Raw genomic sequence first — 24,723 nt, 5'->3', positions numbered from 1 at the left:
CCCTCCCTCCACCCTTCCATCCCTCCCTCCACGCTTCCACCCCTCCCTGCACCCTCATGGTGCCAGGATGCTCACCTCAGAGGGCCCTGGATGCTCATCATGCCCAACTCTTCTGAGCAGTCCAGGAGCTTGCACTGGAACTTCATGTCCTGCAGCACAGTGGTGATGTGTGACCAGTTGTGCTGGGCCACAGCCCCACCAATAGCCAGGTAGTAGCCATCTCCTGGAAGACAAAGCCCCAGCAGCCTTTCAGGCTCCAGAACGTTGGGCTGAGGCCAATGTCCAGCTCAAGCCAGGGCTGGTTTTGCTCTCCAGAGGCTGGAATGCAGCCCTGAGCCCCTCCAGCTGGGGCAGCCCAGTGGGAATCATCAACAAAATTGGGAGCTCAAACAGCTCCTAGGTCAAGGCAGCTGCCAAAGGGCTGTGGAGAGGTTGGGTCTTGGTCTCTTCTCGCAGATCACAACTGGTAGGACAAAGGGAAATGCTCTCAAGTTGCAGCAGGAGAGGTTTATGTTGGGCACTAGAAGCAACTCCTTGGCTGAAAGGGTTCTCAGAGGCTGGAGCAGGCTGCCCAGGGCAGTGCTTGGGTCCCCAGCCTTGGCTGGGTTTAATCCATCTGATATGGAGCCCACTGCATGGGGAGGAACTGCACCCTGCCTGTGCCCCTGGATGGCAAAGCCCCCAGGAGGCTGGGAGCTGAGAAATCCAGAGCCAACCTTCCCTCTGCCTTCCTGCCACTCCAGAAGCAGCTGTCACAACCACACTGAGTGCAGCCACCTGCTGTCATTGGGGCAACAGGACTTGGCTCCAATTAAACTCCCCCAGAGCTCAACAAAGCCTCTGGCTCTGCCACCCCAGGCAGAAGGGTGCAGGAGTCCCCCAGGGAAGGGAAGGGAAGGGAAGGGAAGGGAAGGGAAGGGAAGGGAAGGGAAGGGAAGGGAAGGGAAGGGAAGGGAAGGGAAGGGAAGGGAAGGGAAGGGAAGGGAAGGGAAGGGAAGGGAAGGGAAGGGAAGGGAAGGGAAGGGAAGGGAAGGGCTCACCAGCAGCATGCCAGGGGGAGGGGAGGGGAAGGGGGAGGGAGAGGGTGAGGGAGGGGATGAGGGAGAAGGAGGGGGAGGGGGGGAGGGGGAGGGGGAGGGGGAGGGGGAGGGGGAGGGGGAGGGGGAGGGGGAGGGGGAGGGGGAGGGGGAGGGGGAGGGGGAGGGGGAGGGGGGAGGGGGAGGGGGAGGGGGAGGGGGAGAGGGAGAGGGAGAGGGAGAGGGAGAGGGAGGAGAGGGAGAGGGAGGGGGAGAGGGAGGGGGGAGAGGGAGGGGGAGAGGGAGGGGGAGAGGGAGGGGGAGAGGGAGGGGGAGAGGGGAGGGGGAGAGGGAGGGGGAGAGGGAGGGGGAGAGGGAGGGGGAGAGGGAGGGGGAGAGGGAGGGGAGGCTCTGGGAAGACCTTAGAGCAGCTTTCCAGTACCTGAAGGAGGATACAAGAGAGCTAGGAAAGGACTTTTGCTAAGGGCTGGGAGTGATAGGGTGAGGAGGAATGGATTGAAGCCTGGGGAGGGGAGATTGAAACTGGAGATGAGGAAGAAATTCTTGCCAGGGAGGGAGGTGGGACTCAGGCACAGGCTGCCCAGGGAGGCTGTGGCTGTGCCCTCCCTGGAGCTGCTCCAGGCCAGGCTGGATGAGACCTTGAGCAGCCTGGGCTGGAGGGAGCTGTCCCTGCCCATGGCAGTGGGGCTGGAACTGGCTGAGCTTTAAGCTCCCTCCCACCCCAACCCATTCCTTGAGTCCATGACTCTGATGTGCTGGGGCAGAGCCAGCCCCCCTGAGGCCAACCCCCCCAGCTGAGGCAGCCTACTGTGGGGCTGCTCCTGCAAGCCTGAGAGTGGGGCTCTGTGGGACCCCCAGTGCCAAGCTTCCTCCTGCTGGCAGCCCTGCTGGCACTGGGCAGGGGGTTTGGCAGTGGTGCCAGCAATCAGCTCAGCCTCCTCCTCCTCCTCCTCCTCCCTAATGCCATTCCTGCCCCCCGGGGCTGATTGCTCTGCTGCCTTTCCATTCCTCTTCATTGCAGCTGATAAGGACTTGGGGAGAAGGTCAGAGCTGGCAGCTGGGGCTGGCCAAACCCAATAATGCCACCGAGCAGTGCAGGCCCCGGGGGCCAAGGGGCATAATCAGCTTACAGGGAGCAAGGGGTGCAGGTGGAAAGGGCCAGGCAGCTGCATTAGGGAAATGCAATCACCCCCTGCCTGGGGCCCCCCCAGCCTGGTGGGGAGGGAGGAGATGCTGCTGGGCCCCCCCGGGAGCTGCCAGGGGCTGGAGATGGCTTAGTGTGCACTGACACAGCAGGAAGAGGCAGGCAGGCAGCAGGGGGTGCTGGCAGTGACCCCCCCAGTGACCCCCACCCAGTGACCCCCACCCAGTGACCCCCACCCAGTGACACCCCCCCCAAGTTGCCCCCCACCCAGTGACACCCCCCAACTTACCCCCACCCAGTGACCCCCACCCAGTGACACCCCCCCAAGTTGCCCCCACCCAGTGACACCCCCCAACTTACCCCCACCCAGTTATCCCCACCCAGTGACACCCCCCAGTGACCCCCACCCAGTGACCCCCCACCCAGTGACACCCCCCCAAGTTACCCCCACCCAGTGACCCCCACCCAGTGACACCCCCCCAAGTTACCCCCACCCAGTGACCCCCACCCAGTGACACCCCCCAGTGACACCCCCCCAAGTTACCCCCACCCAGTGACCCCCACCCAGTGACCCCCACCCAGTGACACCCCCCCCAAGTTACCCCCACCCAGTGACCCCCACCCAGTGACACCCCCCCAAGTTACCCCCACCCAGTGACCCCCACCCAGTGACACCCCCCAGTGACACCCCCCAGTGACCCTCACAGAATGACCCTCACAGAGTGCCCCCCCACCCAGTGACATCCCCCAGTGACCCCCCCCAGTGACCCCCACCCAAGTGACCCCCCCCCCAAGTGACCCCCACCCAGTGGCCCCCAGCCCAGCCCCCTGGCAGCTGCAGAAGGTGCCCAGCTGCAGAAGGTGCCCAGCTGCAGAAGGTGCCCAGCTGCAGCAGCTCCATGTACCTTGGAAGGCAGGGGCCAGGGGGGAGCCTGGGTGCCCAGGGCTGATCCTGCTGACAGTCAGGTCGCTCTCCACACCCCCCCTGCTTGTTCAGCATGCAGGTGTACACCGTGGAGCCTGGGGCAGGAGGTGGGCACAGGGCCATGAGCCTGGCACTGCAGGGTGCCAGGGAGTGGAGCTCTCACCCCTACAGCTGCTGCCCCTCTCTGGGTAAGCCCTGGCCAGCCCTGGAGGTCCCAGCACCAGCAGGCAGACAGCAGTTGGGCTTTTTCCCCCTTGAGCTCTGTGTGAGGAGCTGAAGCTGACTCCTCAGGGACTGCCAGGAGCTGCCTGCTGGCCCTGGAGGAGGGGCAGCTGCTCCCCATGCAGACCATGGCTGGGCTCTGGTTCACTCTGGCAGCCATCACACTGCCAGCTGTGAGCCAGCTGAGCCACATCTGGAGCCAGAGGGTCAGACCCCCCCCCCCACACACACACACACTCTCCACCACCCCTTCAGCACAGCTGACCCAGGGGAAATGAGAGCAGAATCCATTCCCCTGCAGGGCCAGAGCTGGGGCTGCTCAGCCTGGAGGAGAAGGGAAGGCTCCAGGGAGACCTTGGGGCTGCATTTCAGCACCTGAAGGGCACCTGGAAGCAAGCTGGGGAGGGGCTGTGGGGGTAGGATGAGGGAGACTGGTTTGAAAGTGCAGCAGGGCAGGGTTAGGTTGGGCATCAGGAGGGAGCTCTGCACAGGGAGGCTGGGGAGAGCCTGGCACAGGCTGCCCAGGGAGGGGATGGAGACTCCATCCCTGGAGACATTCAAGGTCAGACTCCATGTGGCTCTGAGCAACCTGCTGCAGTTGGAGGTGTCCCTGCAGCCTGCAGGGTGCTTGGCCAAGATGACCTTTTGAGGCCCCTTCCAACCTCCAGCAGTCCAGGAGGGACAGGCAGAGCCCTCAGGGGTTGGTGTGGTGGCAGCTGCGGTTTCCCAGCCTGCAGCCAGAGCCTGGGGCTGAGGCAGTCAGTACCTGGAGCCTTGCTGACATCAGCTGTGAAGAGCCAGTCCACTGCTTTGCTTGCTTCAGGCCCAACCAGGTAGAACTTGCCAAAGTAAGACATGTCAAAGAGAGCCAGGGCGTTCCTGCAGGCCAGGCACTCCCTCCTGATCTGCAAGGAGAGGCAGGCAGAGGGCTGGGCTGGAGCCACACATGGAGCCAGGCATGGAAACCATCCCTGGGATGGGGAACCACACCAGGAGCCTCCCCTGCTGCCCTCAGAAGGCTGCAAGGCTGCCAAAGCAGCCTGTGCAGACTAGCCTGGGGGCTCCTGCCATGGCAGGGGGGGGTGGACTGGATGATCTCCCAGGCACCCAGCACCAGAACAAGAGGACACAGTCTCAAGCTGTGCCAGGGGAAGTTTAGGCTGGAGGTGAGGAGAAAGTTCTTCCCAGAGAGAGTTGTTAGCCATTGGGATGTGCTGCCCAGGGGGGTGGTGGAGTCCCCATCCCTGGAGGTGTTCAGGAGGGGATTGGATGTGGCACTTGAAGCCATGGTTTAGCTGTCAGGAGGTGCTGGGTGACAGCTTGGACTTGCTGATCTCTGATTCCATGTTTCTATGCTCTCTGGAGGTCCTTTCCAGCCCCTGATGTTCTGTGGGGCTGTGGAAGCCATGCAAAGAGAGCAAGCCCATGAGAGCAGGGTCTGGCACCGGGGGAGGAGGAGCTACCCCTGCACCAGGACAGCAGAGGGGGATGGCCCTGAGGGGGAAGGACCTGGGGGGTGCTGGGGGCCAACGAGCTCCCCAAGAGCCAGCAAGGCATCCTGGGGGGCACGAAGAAGAGTGCAGCCAGCAGGCTGAGGGAGGTTCTCCTCTCCCTCTGCCCTGCCCCAGTGAGGCCACAGCTGCAGCACTGGGTTCAGGTCTGGGCTCCCCAGCTCAGGAGAGAAAAGGAACTGCTGGAGAGAGCCCGGAGATGCTGAGGGGCCTGGAGCAGCTCTGTGAGGGGGGAAGGCTGAGAGGCCTGGGGGTGTTGAGGCTGGAGAAGAGCAGCCTGGGAGAGGGCACCCCCCCAGGCCCCCACTCACGATGTCATGGTGTGGGGGGAAGTCAAAGGTGTACTCCTCCCCCAGCAGCCTCTCGTAGCTGTAGTCCCTGTGCCGCTCCTGCCCGTAGGCGCCGTAGTAGTCGTAATCCAGGACCTGGGCAGGGAGGAAGAAGATGTGAGGCTGAAGCTCCCAGCTGCATTCACTCCATGCCAGGAGAGGAGTTGAGGCTGTGCAGGACTTGGTTGTGGTGATGGCTCCCAGTTCCAGTGTCCCTGCCCTCGGGGATGGGTTCCCATCCCCACATCCCTGCCCAGGGTGATGGGTTCCCATCCCCACATCCCTGCCCAGGGTGATGGATGCCCATCCCCACATCCCTGCCCTCAGGGATGGGTTCCCATCCCCACATCCCTGTCCTCAGGGATAGATGCCCATCCCAGCATCCCTGCCCATGGGGGTGGATGCCCATCCCAACATCCCTGCCCATGGGGATGGTTCCTGCCCCCAGCATTCCTGCCTGTGGTGATGTGTCCCCATCCCAGTACCCCTGCCCACAGTGATGGGCCTTAGCCCTGCCACAGAATTGTCAGGGTTGGAAGGAACCTCAAGGCTCAGCCAGTCCCAACCCCCTGCCATGGGCAGGGACACCTCACACCACAGCAGGTTGCTCACAGCCACCTCCAGCCTGCAAACACCTCCAGGGAGGAGGCTGCCACCACCTCCCTGGGCAGCCTGTTCACCCTAGGTGTGCTGGGGCACAACTGGTACCCCCCTGGGCTGAATGCCTCCCTCTCCCCTCCCAAAAAACATGAGCTCTGCTTACCGGGGCTGGCCCCCCGGGGTGGAACCAGCCTGGCCTCTCCCAGCCGTGGCGCTCCTGGAAGACGCAGCCCTGACGCAGCAGCTCCTGCAGAAGCAGTCAGGGAGTCAGCCAGGATGGAAAAGACCTCAGAGAGAGAGCAGAGCAGAGCACAGCAGAGCAGACCAGACCAGGTTGGAAAAGACCTTTGAGATCATCCAGTCCAACCTCCCACCCAGCACCATCTGATCAACTCAACCATGGCACCAAGGGCCTCAGCCAGGCTCTTTCTAAACACCTCCAGGGATGGGGACTCCACCACCTCCCTGGGCAGCACATCCCCATGGCCAATCTCTCTTTCCATGAAGATCTTTCTTCCTCACCTCCAGCCTAAACCTCCCCTGGCACAGCTTGAGACTGTGTCCTCTTGTTCTGGTGCTGCTTGCCTGCCTGGGAGAAGAGACCAACCCCCACCTGGCTACAGCCTCCCTGCAGGGAGTTGGAGAGAGCAAGAAGGTCTCCCCTGAGCCTCCTCTTCTGCAGGCTAAGCAACCCCAGCTCCCTCAGCCTCTCCTCCCAGGGCTGTGCTCCAGACCCCTCCCCAGCTTTGTTGCCCTTCTCTGGACACCTTCCAGCAGCTCAACATCTTTCCTACCCTGAGGAGCCCAGAACTGGACACAGGACTCAAGGTGTGGCCTCAGCAGTGCTGAGCACAGGGCAGAATGACCTCCCTGCTCCTGCTGGCCACCAAGTCCAACCTAGTACCTATCACCCAACACCTCCTGACAACTGAACCATGGCTCCAAGAGCCACATCCAATCCCCTCCTGAACCCCTCCAGGGATGGGGACTCCACCACCCCCCTGGGCAGCACATCCCAAGGGCCAATTCCTCTTTCTGGGAAGAACTTTCTCCTCAGATCAAAGGCAGAAGGAAAGGAACCTGCCCAAAGCCTCAGCGGGCAGGCTCCTGGCATCCCAGCTGTGGCACCCTGGCAATGAATGACTGCCCCAGAGATGTTCCAGCCAGCCAGGAAGATTCCTCCCTCCTCCCCCCCCCCCCCACCTCTGATGTTTGCAAGGGTAATTACATAACAACCTTGTGAGATGGGAGAGCTGCAGCCTCCTCTGCTCTCAGGATACAAAGAGCTCTCAGCAGGCAGTTAATTAGGGCTCCATTAAGAGGGCTTTGGGGTTTTGTTTGGGGCCTTCTTTGAGAGGAAAAAGGGGAGGGGAGGTGGGGGGTGGGGGAAAAGGATTTGCTTTTGTTGTGGTGGTTGCTGCTGCAGGTTTCAGAAGTGATTCAGGTTGGCTATTTATAAAACCCAGCCCCATGCTCTGGAGCTGTGGGTACAAAGCCCAGGCTGGCACTCTGGGGAGCCTCACCTCCAAGAGGTGCTAGGACAAGAGGAAATTGCCCCCTCGGTGACAGCAGACAGCTCAGCTCTCCACCAGGCACCAGGGGGTGGCTCTGGGGCTGCTTCAGCTCCTGCTTGCCAGCCTGAGAATCAAGCACAGGGGGACCTGGGCTGGAAGGGAGCTTCGAAGATCAGCCACTCTCAACTGCAAGCCTAAAGCTTCCCTCTGAACAGGAGGAGCAACTTTGGTGGGAGGGTGCTGGAGCCCTGCAGCAGGCTGCCCAGAGAGGTTGTGGAGTCTCCTGCTCTGGGGAGCTTCCAAACCCACCTGGACCTGGTTGGAATCTGGAGCAATGGTTGGAGTCTGGAGCAATGCCTTGGAACTGCAGCAGTGGTTTGGATCTGGAGCAATGGTTGGGAACTGGAGCAGTGGTTGGGGACTGCAGCAGTGGTTGGGGACTGCAGCAGAGGTTGGAGACTGCAGCAGAGGTTGGGGACTGCAGCAGAGGTTGGGGACTGCAGCAGAGGTTGGGGACTGCAGCAGAGGTTGGGGACTGCAGCAGAGGTTGGGGACTGCAGCAGAGGTTGGGAACTGCAGCAGAGGTTGGGGACTGCAGCAGAGGTTGGGGAGTGGAGCAATGGTTTGGATCTGGAGCAATGGTTTGGGTCTGGAGCAGTGGTTTGGATCTGAAGCAGTGATTGGGGACTGGAGCAGAGGGTTGGGACTGGAGCAGTGGTTGGGAACTGGAGCAGTGGTTGGGAACTGGAGCAGTGGTTGGGAACTGGAGCAGTGGTTTGGGTCTGCAGCAGTGGCTGGGGACTGCAGCAGTGGTTGGGGACTGCAGCAGAGGGTTGGGGACACTGCAGCTGTGGTTGGAGCCTGGAGCAATGGTTTGGATCTGGAGCAGTGGTTGGGGACTGGAGCAGAGGTTGGGGACTGCAGCAGAGGGTTGGGGACTGCAGCAGAGGGTTGGGGACTGCAGCAGAGGGTTGGGGACTGCAGCAGAGGGTTGGGGACTGCAGCAGGGTAGGTTTAGGCTGGACATAAGGAGGAAGTTGCTTGCAATGCAAGTGGTACAATGCTGGCTCAGGCTGCCCAGGGATGTGCTTGAGCTGCACCCCTGGAGACACTGAGGATCAGACTGGCTGTGGCCCTGGGCAGCCTGCTCCAGTCGGAGCTGTCCCTGCCGACTGCAGGGGGGTTGCACAAGGTTGCACCTTTGAGGCTCCTTTCCAACCCAATGCCATCTGTCACTCTGTGAACCACAGACCTGGGCAAGCTGCTGGGGGTGAGCCTGCTCGGAGCAGATGATCCCCAGGGGTCCCTGCCAGCACCCAGGGCTGCAGCTCCCCGGAGGGACGGACGGGAGCGAGGCTGCGGCGCGAGGGAGCCGCGGCCGCTCCTTGCTGCCTCTGCCGCGGTGCCAGGACCCTGTGGGGCTCCTCCAGCAGCCTGGGGAGGGGTGTGGTGCCCTCACCTGGTGCAGGGGATCCCTCCTGACGTTGCGCCCCGCCAGGGGCTCGTCGTGGGGGAAGACCACGGAGTAGTTCTTGGCGTAGGACTCGTGGCTGCGCTCCCGCACCCAGCGCCGGTTGCCCGTGAGGGAGTGGTGGAACCTCCTGCAAGGCAGCACACAGCAGCACTGCCATCAGCCCTCCAGCACACAGCAGGCCTCCTCCCCAGGGCCATGGCCCCCCTGGCCAGCTGTGGATACAGCTGCTGGGGGCTGAAATTACACAACACAGAATCAGCCAGGATGGAAAAGAGCTCAGAGATCATCCAGACCAACCCAGCAGCCAGCAGCATCTGATCAACTCAGCCATGGCACCAAGGGCCTCAGCCAGGCTCTTTCTAAACACCTCCAGGGATGGGGACTCCACCACCTCCCTGGGCAGCACATCCCAATGGCCAATCTCTCTTGCTGGGAAGAATTTCTTCCTAACATCCAGCCCCAACCTCCCCTGGCACAGCTTGAGACTGTGTCCTCTTGTTCTGGTGCTGGCTGCCTGGGAGAAGAGACCAACCCCCTCCTGGCTACAACCTCCCTTCAGGGAGTTTCAGAGAGCAAGAAGGTCTCCCCTGAGCCTCCTCTTCTGCAGGCTAAGCAACCCCAGCTCCCTCAGCCTCTCCTCCCAGGGCTGTGCTCCAGACCCCTCCCCAGCTTTGTTGCCCTTCTCTGGACACCTTCCAGCAGCTCAACCTCCTTCCTAACCTGAGGAGCCCAGAACTGGACACAGGACTCAAGGTGTGGCCTGACCAGTACTGAGCACAGGGCAGAATGACCTTCCTGTTCCAGGCCAGGATGCCCTTGGCCTTCTTGAACACCTGGGCACACTGCTGGCTCATGTTCAGCTGCTGTCCACCACTACCTCCAGGTCCCTCTCTGCCTGGCTGCTCTCAGCCAGTCTGACCCCAGCCTGTAGCACTGCCTGGGGTTGCTGTGGCCAATGTGCAGGACCTGGCACTTGGATGTGTTCAGTAACATGCCCTTGGACTCTGTCCATCTGTCCAGCCTGTCCAGCCAGCAGGCTGCCCAGAGGTGTGCTTGAGGAGACAGCCAAGATCACTCCTGCTGGGGCCTCCAGCCACCTGCTCCAGTTCAGGATGTCCTTGGGCAGGGTCACCTCCGGGGGACCCTTCCCATCTGATGCATTCCCTGAGGAAGGCTGCTGGAGGAAGGCAGCTGGAGGCAGGCAGCTGGAGGAAGGCAGCTGGAGGCAGGCAGCTGGAGGCAGGCAGCTGGAGGCAGGCAGCTGGAGGCAGGCAGCTGGAGGAAGGCAGCTGGAGTCAGGCAGCTGGAGGAAGGCAGCTGGAGGCAGGCAGCTGGAGGCAGGCAGCTGGAGGCAGGCAGCTGGAGGAAGGCTGCTGGAGGAAGGCTGCTGGAGGAAGGCTGCTGGAGGCAGGCTGCTGGAGGCAGGCAGCTGGAGGCAGGCAGCTGGAGGAAGGCTGCTGGAGGAAGGCAGCTGGAGGAAGACAGCTGGAGGAAGGCTGCTGGAGGAAGGCTGCTGGAGGCAGGCAGCTGGAGGAAGGCTGCTGGAGGAAGGCAGCTGGAGGAAGGCTGCTGGAGGCAGGCAGCTGGAGGCTTCTCCCCCTGCCCTCTGCAGCCATCAGCACCTCCTCCCCTCTCTCCCAGCCCGAGGCCATGAGCTGTGCAGCAGCCTCCCACCGTGGCTGTCCCTGAGGAGCTGGCTGCCGGCAGTGGCAGCCCAAGAAGAAAGCCCAGCCCCAATCAGAGACAACCAAGCAAGTCAGCAGCAATTACTGAGCCAACATCTGCACAGCCCAAACTCCTGGCCCGTGTGGTGCTGCAGGGGGGGGAGGTGGGGGGGAAGCTAATCTCTCTGCTGTTAAAATCATCACCCTCCCATTATTGACTCAGAGGATAAGGCACAGCACTAATTGAACAACAACAGAGCCCAAACATCATTACCCTGCCCTCTCCCATGGCTGCCATCTCCTGCCTGCTGGAAAGTGTTTGTGCTGGAAGCTGGGATGAGGCAGATGAGATAAACCCCAGGTGGAAACCCATTAAAGCCATTCAGCCTAATTGATTCCAGCTCCTCAGAGGGACACACGGATGCTGCCTGACACCCACAGCCAGCCCTGCCTCCAAACCCAGCCCCAAGGAGCACCCAAGGACATGGGGAGGCAGAGCAGGAGCCCACAGGGATATGGAGCAGCCAGGGTGACCTCCACTCCTGATGCCAGCATCCAGCCCTGCGTCCAAACCCAGCCCCAAGGAGCACCCAAGCACAAGGGAGGTCAGAGAAGGAGCCCACAGGGGATCTGTGGCAGCCAGGGTGACCTCCACTCCTGATGCCAGCATCCAGCCCTGCCTCCAAACCCATCCCCAAGGACCACCCAAGGACGTGGGGAGGAAGAGAAGGAGCCCACAGGGGATCTGTGGCAGCCAGGGTGACCTCCACTCCTGATGCCAGCATCCAACCTTCCCTCCAAACCCATCCCCAGGGATCACCCAGTCACAAGGGGGGTCAGAGCAGGAGCCCCCAGGGCCCTGTGGCAGCCAGGGTGACCTCCACTCCTGATGCCAGCATCCAACCTTCCCTCCAAACCCAGCCCCAAGGAGCACCCAAGCACACTGGGGGCCAGAGCAGGAGCCCACAGGGATATGGAGCAGCCAGGGTGACCTCCACTCCTGATGCCAGCATCCAACCTTCCCTCCAAACCCATCCTCAAGGAGCACCCAAGCACACTGGGGGTCAGAGCAGGAGCCCCCAGGGCCCTGTGGCAGCCAGGGTGACTTGCCTGATGTCATAGCCATACATGTCCTTCTCTGGCCGCCCATGGATGATCCAGTGAGCCAGCTCCTTCCCACAGCCACCTCCCAGCATCATCCCTGGGGGAAGAGGCAAGGTCCCAGGGGAGGCCAGGAGGCCCAGCCTGGCTGTGGGTGCCAGGCTCTGCCCAGGCTGGGGTGGCTGAGGGGTGATCCCTCCAGGACTCTCTTACCAGCACTGTTGAAGCCACAGCCAAGGAAGAAGCCTCTGACCTCTGGGGCTTCCCCCATGAGTGGCTTGTGGTCAGCTGTGAATGACTCTGCAAGAGAGAGAGAGAGGGATGTGGCAGCAGGGCCAGGGCACAGCACACACTTCAGGAGCAGGGTTCCTGCAGCCTTGGCCAGCTCCTGCTCCCAGGGAGCTTGATGGGGCCAGGACTGGACCAACCCTGAGCACTCCCCAGCACCTCAGCCCAGGCATCCCTCATCTGCACCTCTCCAGGAAAGCCCAAGGAGGAGAGCAAAGGGAAGGCTGCCCTGGTACTGGGATGCCCAGCAGCATGCAGGAGGCTTGCCTGGGGCTGGCTGCCTGCACACACACAGGAGAGGAATGGAATGGAATGGAATGGAATGGAATGGAATGGAATGGAATGGAATGGAATGGAATGAAATGGAATAATGGAATGGAATTAACCAGGTTAGAAAAGACCTTTGAGATCATCCAGTCCAACCTCTCACCCAACACCATCTGATCAACTCAACCATGGCACCAAGTGCCTCAGCCAGGCTCTTCCTAAACACCTCCAGGGATGGGGACTCCAACACCTCCCTGGGCAGCACACCCCCAGGGCCAATCTCTTTCACTGGGAAGAATTTCTTCCTCCCCTCCAGCCTAAACCTCCCCTGGCACAGCTTGAGACTGTGTCCTCTTGTTCTGCTGCTGCTTGCCTGGGAGAAGAGCCCAACCCCCACCTGGCTGCAACCTCCCTGCAGGGAGTTGCAGAGAGCAAGAAGGTCTCCCCTGAGCCTCCTCTTCTCCAGGCTAATCCTACCCTGGTTTGGGTTGGAAGGACCTCAACAGCTCACCCAGCCCAACCCCCTGCACTCAGCAGGGAATCTGCAGCCAGAGCAGGCTGCTCAGAGCCCCAAACTACCTGAGCTGGGATGGTTCCACACACATGAGGTGGTGGAGTCCCCATCCCTGGAGGTGCTCAGGGAACCTGTGGCCATGGCACCTGGGGCCAGGGTTTAGTGGCCGTGGTGGGGTTGGGCTGAGGGTTGGACTGGGTGATCAGAGGAGACCTTCTTGCTGTCTACAACTCCTTGGAGGGAGGTCGTAGCCAGGTGGGGGTTGGTCTCTTCTGCCAGGCAAGCAGCACCAGAACAAGAGGACACAGTCTCAAGCTGTGCCAGGGGAGGTTAGGCTGGAGGTGAGGAAGAAATTCTTCATAGAGAGAGAGATTGGCCCTGGGGATGTGCTGCCCAGGGAGGTGGTGGAGTCCCCATCCCTGGAGGTGTTCAGGAGGAGACTGGATGGGGGGCTTGGTGCCATGGTTTAGTTGATCAGATGGTGTTGGGTGATAGGTTGGACTGGATGATCTTGAAGGTCTCTTCCAACTTGGTTGATTCAATTCAATTCAATTCAATCCAATCCAATCCAATCCAATCCAATCCAATCCAATCCAATCCAATCCAATCTCTATCCTATCCTATCTCAGAGGCCTCTTGCAACCCAAACAAGTCAATGACCCTCTGTGAGCACATCACACTGCTGCTGGCAGAGGCAGGAGCTGCACAGACCTCTTGGTTGCCTCTTCCCCAGCTGGGCTCAGATTTCATTTCTCTGGCTCCTGGGTTGTTTTTTCCCCCCTCCATTGATTTTTCTGATGGCAAATTGCATCCATTTCAGCTGCTTGATTCAGCTGAGGGCTTGCTGCTGCTGCTGCTGCCACCCTGGGCTCCTGTGCTAATGATGCCTCCTGCTGCCAGCTCTTGCTCCCCACTGGGCTAGCAGCCATGGGGCCTGTGCAAACCCCTGCTGGAGAGCACCCACACCAGACAGCTTGGGGTGTAAACTGGGGTGTGGTGTGCAAACTGGGGTCTGGGGGGTAAAAAGTGGGGTCTGGGGGTAAAAACTGGGATCAGGAGTGTAAGAACTGGGGTCTGGGGGGTAAGAACTGGGATCTGGGGGGTAAGAACTGGGGTCTGTGGGGTAAAAACTGGGATCAGGGGGCTAAAAACTGGGATAGGGGGCTAAAAACTGGGCTCAATCTACTGCCACCAGCCCAGCAGTAAGTAGTACAAACACCACTCCAAGCTAATCCTTGGGGAGAAGAGTGGCCACTGCTTGGGAAGAGAAAAGATCTGCCCCTGGCCTTCCCAGCCCAGTGGCCACAGCTCTGGCTGCACTCCTGCACTGCCCAGCTCCAGCCTGGCCCAAGGCAAGGAGCTCCACAGCTATGCCTCCAGCTGGACTGAGCCTGGGATGCCACCCCCTGGAAGCTGGCACCACTGCAGCCACAGCAGAGCTGCTTGCTCTCCTCTCAGGGCTTCTCTTCCTCCCCAGGTTAGGAAGTTCTCCCCTTGCCTCCAGCAGAAGCCCTGCAGGAGCCCAAGTGCCACATTACCTGGCCCACAGACAGTGGATTTGATCCCTGTTTGCTCCAGCACCGGCACTCTGTTGATGGCACCCTCAATGTGTTGCATGAAAACATCCCAGTTCAGGTCAAAAAGGCCAAAAGCAAACTTCTCAGATACCTGGAGGTGGGAGGCAAGGCAATCAGGAGGCACAAACCGAGAGGGCAGCTGCTGGAGGGACAGCCTCTCAGCTCTGGCAGCCTTGGACAGCCCTAGAAAATCGACTCTGGGTGCTTTGGGCTTCCAAGGAGAGCCCAAGCGAGCCAAAGGGCTGGGACAAAGCACAGCTGGAGGAAGGGAGGGTGCAGCAGGGCAGGGGCTGCATGCTGGCCTCCAAATTCCCCCAGCCAGGCCCAGCCTCTTCATCCCATTCCTCTGGTCCCTGCATCTCCTGCCTGTGCCTTGTCCCTGCATCTCCTCCCTATGCCTTGTCCCTCTCCCTGCCTTGTCCCTGCATCTCCTGCCTGTGCCTTGTCCCTGCATCTCCCCTCCCTGCCTTGTCCCTGCACCTCCTCTCCCTGCCTTGTCCCTGCACCTCCTCTCTCTGCCTTGTCCCTGCATCTCCTCTCCCTGCCTTGTCCCTGCATCTCCCCTCCCTGCCTTGTCCCTGCATCTCCCCTCCCTGCCTTGTCCCTGCATCTCCTCTCCCTGCCTTGTCCCTGCACCTCCTCTCCCTGCCTTGTCCCTGCACCTCCTCTCCCTGCCTTGTCCCTGCACCTCCTCTCTCTGCCTTGTCCCTGCATCTCCTCTCCCTGCCTTGTCCCTGCATCTCCTCTCCCTGCCTTGTCCCTGCATCTCCTCTCCCTGCCTTGTCCCTGCACCTCCTCTCTCTGCCTTGTCCCTGCATCTCCTCTCCCTGCCTTGTCCCTGCATCTCCCCTCCCTGCCTTGTCCCTGCATCTCCCCTCCCTGCCTTGTCCCTGCATCTCCTCTCCCTGCCTTGTCCCTGCACCTCCTCTCCCTGCCTTGTCCCTGCACCTCCCCTCCCTGCCTTGTCCCTGCACCTCCTCTCTACACCACAGACAGACCCAAATGGAAGAGGCTCTCCTGTGCTTTCCCCAGCAGCCCTGTGGGAGCTGGGGATTGAGGTGCTCACGGGTGGGCTCCCTGGAAACCTGCCCCACTCCCCAGGAAAGCCTGCTGGCAGCACTCACCTCCTCCCAGAAGATGGGGTTTGACTCATAGCCACCCACGGAGAGGGCATCTCCCTGGAGACGGAGGTACACCGAGGCGTCGTGATCGCGGACGTTGGGCATGTTCTGCAGCACAGCGAGGGGGAGCAGAGCTCTGAGAGGGGGCTGAGAGCTCTGGGGAGACCCCAGCATCACCCTGCTGAGGCTGAGGGGGATGAACTGGGGCTCTGGGATGACCCCAGCACCCAAACTGGAAGCTGAGTCTGGCACGAGTCTTCGGCTCTCCGGCTGCTCCTCCCCGGCACCAGGGATGCTCTGGGCAGCAGGAGCTGAATCCCAGCAGGGTCCAACCACCAACCCAACACCCCCATGGCCACTAAACCATGCTCCCAAGTGCCATGGCCACAGGTTTCTTGAACCCCTCCAGGGCTGGGGACTCCACCACCTCCCTGGGCAGCCTGTGCCAGTCCCTGACCACTCCTGCAGCAGAGAAATTGTTCCAACCCAGCCCTCCCCTGGCACCATTTCAGGCCTTTTCCTCTTGTTCTACCACCTGAGACTAGGGAGAAGAGACCAACCCCACCTGGCTCCAAGCTCCTTCCAGGGGAAGAGCAATGAGCTCTCCCCTCAGCCTCCTCTTCCCCACACTAAACACCCCCAGCTGCTCCTCCCCAGCCCTGCTCTCCAGACCCTTCCCCAGCAGCTTTGGTGGCCTCCTCTGGACCTGCTCCAGCCCCTCCGTGTCCTTCTTGGCACCAAAACTGAGCCCAGGATCCGAGGTGCAGTCCTGGGGGTGCCCAGGGGGGTGGTCTGCCCCAGGTGCCCCTGCAAGCAGCACTGACCTGGATGCCCTCGATGCGCTCGGTCACCACGTAGGCATGGTGCATGGCCACCAGGGGCACCTGCACGCCAGCCAGCTTGCCCAGGGCTTGTGCCCACACACCTGCAGAGAGACCACCCTGGGCTCAGCACCTCTCCACCCTCCACACCCCCACTGGAGACCTGTGGTGGTCTGGAGATGAAGGACAAATGGGGGGGGGGTAGGGGGATGAGGACTGATGGAGTCCCTCCGGCTCCTTAGGCTGCAGAATCCCCTCCTGCCCTGCACCCACAGCCCCAGACTCTCCCCTTCCCCACCAGGCTTTGCACCCCAGTACCTGCACAGTTCACCACACAGGGGGTCTGGATGGTGCCATGGGCTGTCTCCACTGCATGCACCCTCTTCACCCCAAAGTCATCAGTCCTGACCTGGATGCCGGTGACAGGGCAGTTCTCGATGATCTGGTGGCAGAAGGAGGGCAGCAGAGTCATGGCAGGGGCAGAAGGGTGGTGCCACACCCTGGATCTCATGGCTCCCACCAGCCTTATCCACTGTTTGCCCCTGGATCTCATGGTTCCTACCAGCCTTGTCCTCTGTTTCCCTTAGATCTCATCATCCCCACCAGCTTTGTAATCTTTCCCCTGGATCTTATCATCCCCACCAGCCTTGTTCTCTCTTCCCCCTGGATCTCATCATCCCCACCAGCCTTGTCCTCTCTTTCCCCTGGATCTCATGGTTCCTACCAGCCTTGTCCTCTTTTTCCCTTGGATCTCATCATCCCCACCAGCTTTGTAATCTTTCCCCTGGATCTCATCATTCCCACCAGCCTTGTCTTCTTTTTCCCCCTAGATCTCATGGTTCCTACCAGCCTTGTCCTCTTTCCCCTGGATCTCATCATCCCCACCAGCCTTGTCCTCTGTTTCCCCTTGGATCTCATGGCTCCTGCCAGCTTTGTTGGCTATCAGCCAAGCAAGACAACATCTTTCTGGAGCAAAGACCTGGAGCAACTCTGGCTCCAGAGGGAAAGAAGGAGCTGAGGAAGGCAGCAGGTGAGATCTCCTCCCAGGAGCAAGGGGCACTAATTAGCAGTTCCTAATCGGGAGGTACCGTAGCGCCTCTGGCGGTCGCTGCCCTGGCCAGGGTCGAGCAGGTACCAGCTGGGTCCATGGTCCCATCCTTGGGGACGTACAGGGTGCCATAGAGGTCCTTGATGTTCATGAGTGGGTACAGCTCCTTGGTCTCTGCCGGGCTCAGGACGTAGGACTCCACACCATACACCTTCCCCAGCTGCCCACGGGGAGAAACAAAGGCAACAAAGGCTCTGCTCACTGCTTGCTGCTGGGGGAGAAGGAGGGAGAAGGAGGGAGAAGGAGGGAGAAGGAGGGAGAAGGAGGGAGAAGGAGGGAGAAGGAGGGAGAAGGAGGGAGAAGGAGGGAGAAGGAGGGAGAAGGAGGGAGAAGGAGGGAGAAGGAGGGAGAAGGAGGGAGAAGGAGGGAGAAGGAGGGAGAAGGAGGGAGAAGGAGGGAGAAGGAGGGAGAAGGAGGGAGAAGGAGGGAGAAGGAGGGAGAAGGAGGGAGAAGGAGGGAGAAGGAGGGAGAAGGAGGGAGAAGGAGGGAGAAGGAGGGAGAAGGAGGAGGAGGAGAGAAAGACACCACCACCACACCACACCCCCCCAGGGTCTGTTTATCTCCCAGATGAGGCAGCTGCTGAAGTCAAGCCTGAAATCCAGCATGAGGTGGAGTGGCTGCACAGATTCTAGGGAATATGATGCCACATTCCCATGCAAGCCATCTGTGCAGCTGGGGAAACGATGCCAGCACCATCCAAGGCAAAAAATCCAAGCTTGGGTTTGGATCAGCCTCCTTTGCCTGCATTTGGCCTCATTTCAGCAGCTCTATGGAAGCCCTGGGAGCCCAGCTCAGGCCACTCACAGCTCTCCAAGTGGGAAGGGAGGAAGGGACAGGCAGTTTGGACACAGAGGGCAAGGTGAAGGGTCTGGAGAAGAGGGCTGGTGAGGAGCAGCTGAGGGAACTGGGGGTGTTTAGCCTGGAGGAAGCTGAGGGGAGGCTGAAAGGAGACTGCAGTGAGGAGGGGGCTTGGTCTCTTGGTCACTTCTTAGTACCAGGTGATAGAAGGAGAGGAAATTACTTCAAGTTGTGGCAGGGGAGGCTGAGGTTGGAGATTAGGGAAAATTATTTTGTTGGAAGAGTGGTCAGGGCTTGGCAGAGGCTGCCCAGGGAGGTGGTGGAGTCCCCAGCCCTGGAGGTGCTCAAGAAACCTGTGGCCATGGCACTTGGGGCCAGGGTTTGGTAGCCACAGTGGTGCTGTGTTGAAGGTTGGACTCCCTGACCTGTGTGAGGAGAAAGCTCTTCCCAGCAAGAGTAATTGACCCTTGGGATGTGCTGCCCAGGGAGGTGGTGGAGTCCCCAGCCCTGGAGGTGTTCAGGAGGGGATTGGATGTGGCATTTGGAGCCATGGTTTAGCTGTCAGGAGGTGCTGGGTGACAGCTTGGACTTGCTGATCTCTGAGGGCTGTTCCAACCTGATTGACTCTAAGCCTTCTCCAACCACCACCATCCTCTGACTCCCTGACCCTTTCTCCCAGGCAACCTGAGACCCTGCCTGGTCTCTTCTCCCAGGCACCCAGCACCAGAACAAGAGGACACAGTCTCAAGCTGTGCCAGGGGAGGTTTAGGCTGGAGGTGAGGAGAAAGTTCTTCCCAGAGAGAGTTGTTAGCCATTGGGATGTGCTGCCCAGGGAGGTGGTGGAGTCCCCATCCCTGGAAGTGTTCAAGAGGGGATTGGATGTGGCACTTGGAGCCATGGTTTGGCTGTCAGGAGGTGCTGGGTGACAGCTTGGACTCGATGATCTCTGAGCTCTTTTCCAACCTGACTGATTCCATCATCCCATAAGGGGCAGGGCGGCAGCCACCACCTCCTGCAGCCCAGCCAGCTGGGGAGGACGCAGCCAGGGTTGGAGAGGAGGGGGCCGGGGGGAGGAGGAGGGGGCTTCTCCCTACCGACATGAGCCTCTTGTACTCATCCAGGCGCTGCTTGTTGGAGGCGATGAAGAGGCCTCCGTTCTCCAGCCAGCCCGCGTCCAGCCCGGTCTCGGCCGGCAGCTCCCTGCTCACCACCTGCCGCGTGTGCGCCAGCAGCTCCACCTCCACGTCGCTGGGACGCAGCTGCCACAGCAGACCTGAGCGGGGCGACAGGCACTGGGCTCACAGCTGGCTCTGCCAACCCCCCCCGAGCACCCTCATCGTGCCCCGGGACGGGGAGGGGAGGAGCGGGATGCGGTGAGCAGGTTTCCAGAGGGGCTCCGCTCCTGCTCCGCTCTGCCCCGGTGAGGCTGCGCCCGGAAACGTTGTGGTCCAGCTCTGGGACCTGCAGTTCGAGAAGGAGCTCAGGGAACTGCGTGTGAGGAGGAGCTCAGGGAATCACAGAACTGTCAGGGTTGGAAGGGAGCTCAAGGCTCAGCCAGTCCCAACCCCCCTGCCATGGCCAGGGACACCTCACACCACAGCAGGTTGCTCACAGCCACCTCCAGCCTGGCTGCAAACACCTCCAGGCAGGAGGCTGCCACCACCTCCCTGGGCAACCTGTGCCAGGCTCTCACCACCCTCATGGGGAGGAGCTACTTCTAAGAAGGGGCTCAGGGAAGAGCCTGAAAGAGTCCAGCACAGAGCCACAAAGATGCTGCAGGCAGTGGAACATCTTCCTTAGGAGGAGAGCCTGAGGGAGCTGAGGGCTCTGTAGCTTGGAGAGGAGGAGCCTGAGGGTGACCTCCTTAGTGTTTGTAAAGCTGTGCTGGGTGAGTGGCCAGAGGCTGGAGCCAGGCCCTGCTGGGTGATGCCCAATGCCAGCTCAAGGGGCAGTGGTGGAAGTTGAGGCAGAGGAAGTTCCATGTGAACATGAGGAAGAATTTTGTCACTGTGAGGGTGACAGAAGCCTGGAGCAGGCTGCCCAGGGGGGCTGTGGAGTCTCCCTCTCTGGAAATATTCAAGACCCACCTGTGAGACCTGCCCTGGGCCATGCTGCTGTGGCAGGGGGGATTGGGCTGGATGAGCTTGCAAGGTCCCTCCCGACCCCTAACGCTCTGTGATTCTGGGATGGGTGATGTGGGTCCTCCTCCCAGGGCTCCTGCTCCATCTCGTGGTGATGTGGAGAGACACAAATTGTCCTCCTCTGCTTCTCTTGGGCATTAAGAGCAATGCCTTCAGCTCTGGGGCTGTCAGCATCAGAAGGGCAAGGACGTGTTGGGGTGGTCATAAAGGTGACCAAGGGGCTGCAGCATCTCTGCTTTCAACAGAGCTGGAGGTGTTCAGGAAGGAGGAGAAGGAAGGAGGAGAAGGAAGGAGGAGAAGGAAGGAGGAGAAGGAAGGAGGAGAAGGAAGGAGGAGAAGGAAGGAGGAGAAGGAAGGAGGAGAAGGAAGGAGGAGAAGGAAGGAGGAGAAGGAAGGAGGAGAAGGAAGGAGGAGAAGGAAGGAGGAGAAGGAAGGAGGAGAAGGAAGGAGGAGAAGGAAGGAGGAGAAGGAAGGAGGAGAAGGAAGGAGGAGAAGGCTCCAGGGAGAGCTGTTGTGGCCTCCCAGTGCTTAAAGGGAATCACAAGAAAGCTGCAGAGGGACTTTCTACAAGGGATTGGCAGTGATAGGACAGGGGGTGACGTTTTCAACTGGAAGAGGGGAGATTCAGACCAGAGAGAAGGGGGAAGAAAGTCTTCCCTATGATGCTGGGGAGACACCGGGACAGGTTGCCCACAGAAGCTGTGGATGTTCCAGCCCTGGAGTCATTCAAGGCCAGGCTGGATGGGGTCCTGAGCAAGCAGAGCTGGTGTGAGGTGTCCCTGCCCATGGCTGGGGGAGTTGGACCTGGATGATCTTTAAGGTCCCTTCCAACCCAACCCATTCTGTGATTAAATGAATGGAGGGAAAAGGCTTCTGGAGCAGAGAGACTTGAAGGTGTCCAGAGAAGGGCAACAAAGGGGAGGGGTCTGGGGCATAGCCCTGGGAGGAGAGGCTGAGGGAGCTGGGGTTGCTTAGCCTGGAGAAGAAGAGGCTCAGGGGAGACCTTCTTGCTCTCTCCAACTCCCTGAAGGGAGGTTGCAGCCAGGTGGGGGTTGGTCTCTTCTCCCAGGCACCCAGCACCAGAACAAGAGGACACAGTCTCAAGCTGTGCCAGGGGAGGTTTAGGCTGGAGGTGAGGAAGAAATTCTTCCCAGCAAGAGAGATTGGCCATTGGGATGTGCTGCCCAGGGAGGTGGTGGAGTCCCCATCCCTGGGGGTGTTCAAGAGGGGATTGGATGTGGCACTTGGAGCCATGGTTTAGTTGTCAGGAGGTGCTGGGTGAGAGGTTGGACCTGATGATCTCTGAGGCCTTTTCCAACCTTATTGATTCTGTGATTTTCTTAGCCAAGGGACAAAGAGGAGCCCTCAACTTCTCCACATCCAAACTGCTTTGCTGGGAGGATCTGGAGGATACTTCCATAGCCAAGGGACAAAGAGGAGCCCTCAACTTCTCCACATCCAAAGCCAAACCTCTCCAGCACCTCTGGAGCCAGCCTGAGCACCGGACCTGCTCCCTGGGCAGCAGCACATCCCTGGCCATGGCCACCCCCATGCCCACCACCCCCCATGCTGTGCCCACCGCCTCACCAGCCGTGTGCCAAGTGGTCCCCGAGGTCAGGCGGTCCCTCTCCAGCAGCACAACGTTGGTGACCCCCTGCTTGGCCAGGTGGTAGGTGGTCTGGCAGCCCAGGCTGCCCCCTCCCACCACCACCACCTCAGCTGAGGCTGGCAGGGGCCGGCTGGGCTCCTTGCTCCCAGGGCCTTCCTCCTTCAGTGTCTTCTGGTAGGGGACGCTCTTCCTGGCCGTGGGGCCTGAGGCACTGCTGAAGGGGCTCCCCCGGGGGCTTCTCCAGGGGGCTGGCAGGCAGCGGGGGGCAGCCACCCTCCAGGCACAGCTCACGTAGGACATCTCCACCTGCAAAGCCCCCAGACCCTGGCATGGATAGGAGACCCCCCCACACACCTCCCTCCCCAGGCAGCCTTGGGGGTCAGCACCATCTGGGTGGTGGCAGCACCCCAGGGTGCTGTGCAAGGGGCTGAGCAGCTGCAGCAAGCCCTGGGATGCATCCCTGGGACCCCTCCCCTCCAGCCCCCCATCATAGCAGCAGTGAAGTGGGATCCCAGCCCTGGGATGCATCCCTGGGACCCCTCCCCTCCAGCCCCCCATCACAGCAGTGAAATGGGATCCCAGCCCTGGGATGCATCCCTGGGACCCCTCCCCTCCAGCCCCCCATCACAGCAGTGAAATGGGATCCCAGCCCTGGGATGCATCCCTGGGACCCCTCCCCTCCAGCCCCCCATCACAGCAGTGAAATGGGATCCCAGCCCTGGGATGCATCCCTGGGACCCCTCTCCTCCAGCCCCCCATCACAGCAGTGAAATGGGATCCCAGCCCTGGGATGCATCCCTGGGACCCCTCCCCTCCAGCCCCCCATCACAGCAGTGAAATGGGATCCCAGCCCTGGGATGCATCCCTGGGACCCCTCCCCTCCAGCCCCCCATCACAGCAGTGAAATGGGATCCCAGCTGCACATGTGTGCAGCTCCCAAGCACCCCCCCGAGGGGCCCCACTTGGGAAGGGGGCTGAGAAAAGCAGGAGGCATGGACAGGGCTGTGCCCACTGGTGCCTGCAGCAGCCCCTGTGCCCTTTGCTTGTGTCTCACCCCCCCACCCCCCTCCTGCACCCAGAGGCCACAAGGAAGGCACAAGGTTTGCTCCTTATCTACAGAGGGTGGTGCAATGGCTGCTGGGGGTGGGGGGCAGGGGCCAAGCGCTGCCTGCAGGCCCCCCAGCTCCTGCCCACGGCGGGGGCTGCTGGCAGGGGACAGGCTGCGGGGTTTGCTCCCGGTGCCTGGGGTTGGGGGGTGGCAGAGGCTGAGGTGCAGGGGGGACCTGGCAGGTCAGCAGCGCCCCTCCCACGGGGGCTGCCCCAAAGCTCAGCCCACCGAGCCCTCTGCTGTCCCCTCCTTGTTTCCCTCCCCCCCAGCCCCGAGCTCAGCCGAGCTGCAAACTCCCCCTCGGGAACTCCCCAGGACCCGCAGGAGTTTCTCCCCAGCCCACGGCACATCCCCACCGCCCCCAGCCACAACTCGCCGGGCTCCGCTCACCGGCGAGGCTCACTCCAGGCTGCCGACACGGCTGTGGGGCCCCTGCCTTCCTCCAGTGCTCTCCTCCTCCTCTTCCGCGCACAGCCTCTTCCCCCTTCAGCCCCTGCCGCACAAAAACATTAACCAGCGCTGAATTCGCGCAGCGCCAGCTCGGCCAGCTGGGAAACAGGGACTCACCTCCTCCCTTCTCAGACCTTCCTGCAGCCCCGCAGCCTCCCAAGGAAGGAGAAAATTCCGGCAGAAGGGAGAGGTTCCAAAGAGGGAGGGGGAAAATGGAGCTTTTTCTCCCCGGCTCGGTGCCCAACAAAGAGCAAACAGCCCGGCCGGGGCCAGCGGGGACTCGCAGCCTCCCCGGGCTGGAGCCCTCAGCTGGATGCCAGAGAGCAAACACGCTGAGCAACGGCACCGTCTGACCCTCCTCCTGCTGCTGCTGCTGTTGTTCCCAGCAGGTCCATTCGAAGAGCAGAATGGGGGGGGGGGGGGGGGGGGGAACCCAAACCAAAAGAAGTGAACTGACAAAAAATTCCTAAGGCAGAGAAAGCTGAAAGGGAAGCTGAGAACAGCCCAAAAAAAAAGAGAAGAAAATGAATGTAAAGGTGGAGAGGAGGAAAAAAACCCAACTAAATAAACCAACCCACCACCTGTGGATTTCAGTCTCCCAACTGGGAGGTTTGTTGCTGCTCCTGCTCAGGACTCAGCCCTGAAATTAGGGCCTGTTGGGGCAGGATGTGCAGGAGGCTCAAGTCCTTTGAAGGCAGCTCTGAAGGGTCTGATGTGGCTATCTCGGAGCAGCAGAAGCTGGGGTGGAGTCCAGGGGTTGGCTGGGGGTTGGTGAGATGAGGGGCTGAGCAGCAGCAGCACCAGAGGCTGAGCAGCAGCAGCAGCAGCAGGGGCTGAGCAGCAGCAGCAGCACCAGAGGCTGAGCAGCAGCAGCAGCAGCAGGGGCTGAGCAGCAGCAGCAGCAGGGGCTGAGCAGCAGCAGCAGCAGGGGCTGAGCAGCAGCAGCAGCACCAGGGGCTGAGCAGCAGCAGCAGCAGCAGGGGCTGAGCAGCAGCAGCACCACCAGAGGCTGAGCAGCAGCAGCAGCACCAGAGGCTGAGCAGCAGCAGCAGCAGCAGGGGCTGAGCAGCAGCAGCAGCAGGGGCTGAGCAGCAGCAGCACCAGCACCAGAGGCTGAGCAGCAGCAGCAGCAGGGGCTGAGCAGCAGCAGCAGCACCAGGGGCTGAGCAGCAGGGGCTGAGCAGCAGCAGCACCAGCACCAGAGGCTGAGCAGCAGCAGCAGGGGCTGAGCAGCAGCAGCAGCACCAGGGGCTGAGCAGCAGGGGCTGAGCAGCAGCAGCACCAGCACCAGAGGCTGAGCAGCAGCAGCAGCAGCAGGGGCTGAGCAGCAGCAGCACCAGCACCAGGGGCTGAGCAGCAGCACCAGCACCAGAGGCTGAGCAGCAGCAGCAGGGGCTGAG

At 61.1% G+C, this 24,723-nt stretch overlaps 1 protein-coding gene across 1 annotated transcript; it reads right to left on the bottom strand.

The window, feature by feature from the left end:
- Nucleotides 1-44: 44 nt before the first annotated feature.
- On the bottom strand, nt 45-23,601 carry LOC137460772 (sarcosine dehydrogenase, mitochondrial-like). Its single transcript, XM_068170891.1, is given in 18 exon segments — nt 45-223; nt 3,087-3,165; nt 3,167-3,201; nt 4,095-4,233; nt 5,151-5,264; nt 5,932-6,015; nt 8,742-8,883; nt 11,531-11,621; nt 11,735-11,821; nt 14,129-14,258; nt 15,292-15,396; nt 16,113-16,213; nt 16,428-16,551; nt 17,198-17,377; nt 19,110-19,288; nt 21,744-22,071; nt 23,264-23,366; nt 23,441-23,601. Coding segments are annotated over 16 exon segments (2,064 nt in total). The 5' UTR covers nt 22,066-22,071; nt 23,264-23,366; nt 23,441-23,601; the 3' UTR covers nt 45-71.
- Between the last annotated feature and the right edge of the window lie 1,122 nt (nt 23,602-24,723).

This window comes from Melanerpes formicivorus, unplaced genomic scaffold, assembly GCF_026170545.1.
Source record: "Melanerpes formicivorus ecotype bairdi unplaced genomic scaffold, bMelFor1.0.p_v2 SCAF_752, whole genome shotgun sequence".
In the NCBI taxonomy this organism is placed as follows: Eukaryota; Metazoa; Chordata; class Aves; order Piciformes; family Picidae; genus Melanerpes; species Melanerpes formicivorus.
Note: the sequence above shows the minus strand (reverse complement) of the source record. Positions and strands in the feature narration are given on the sequence as shown.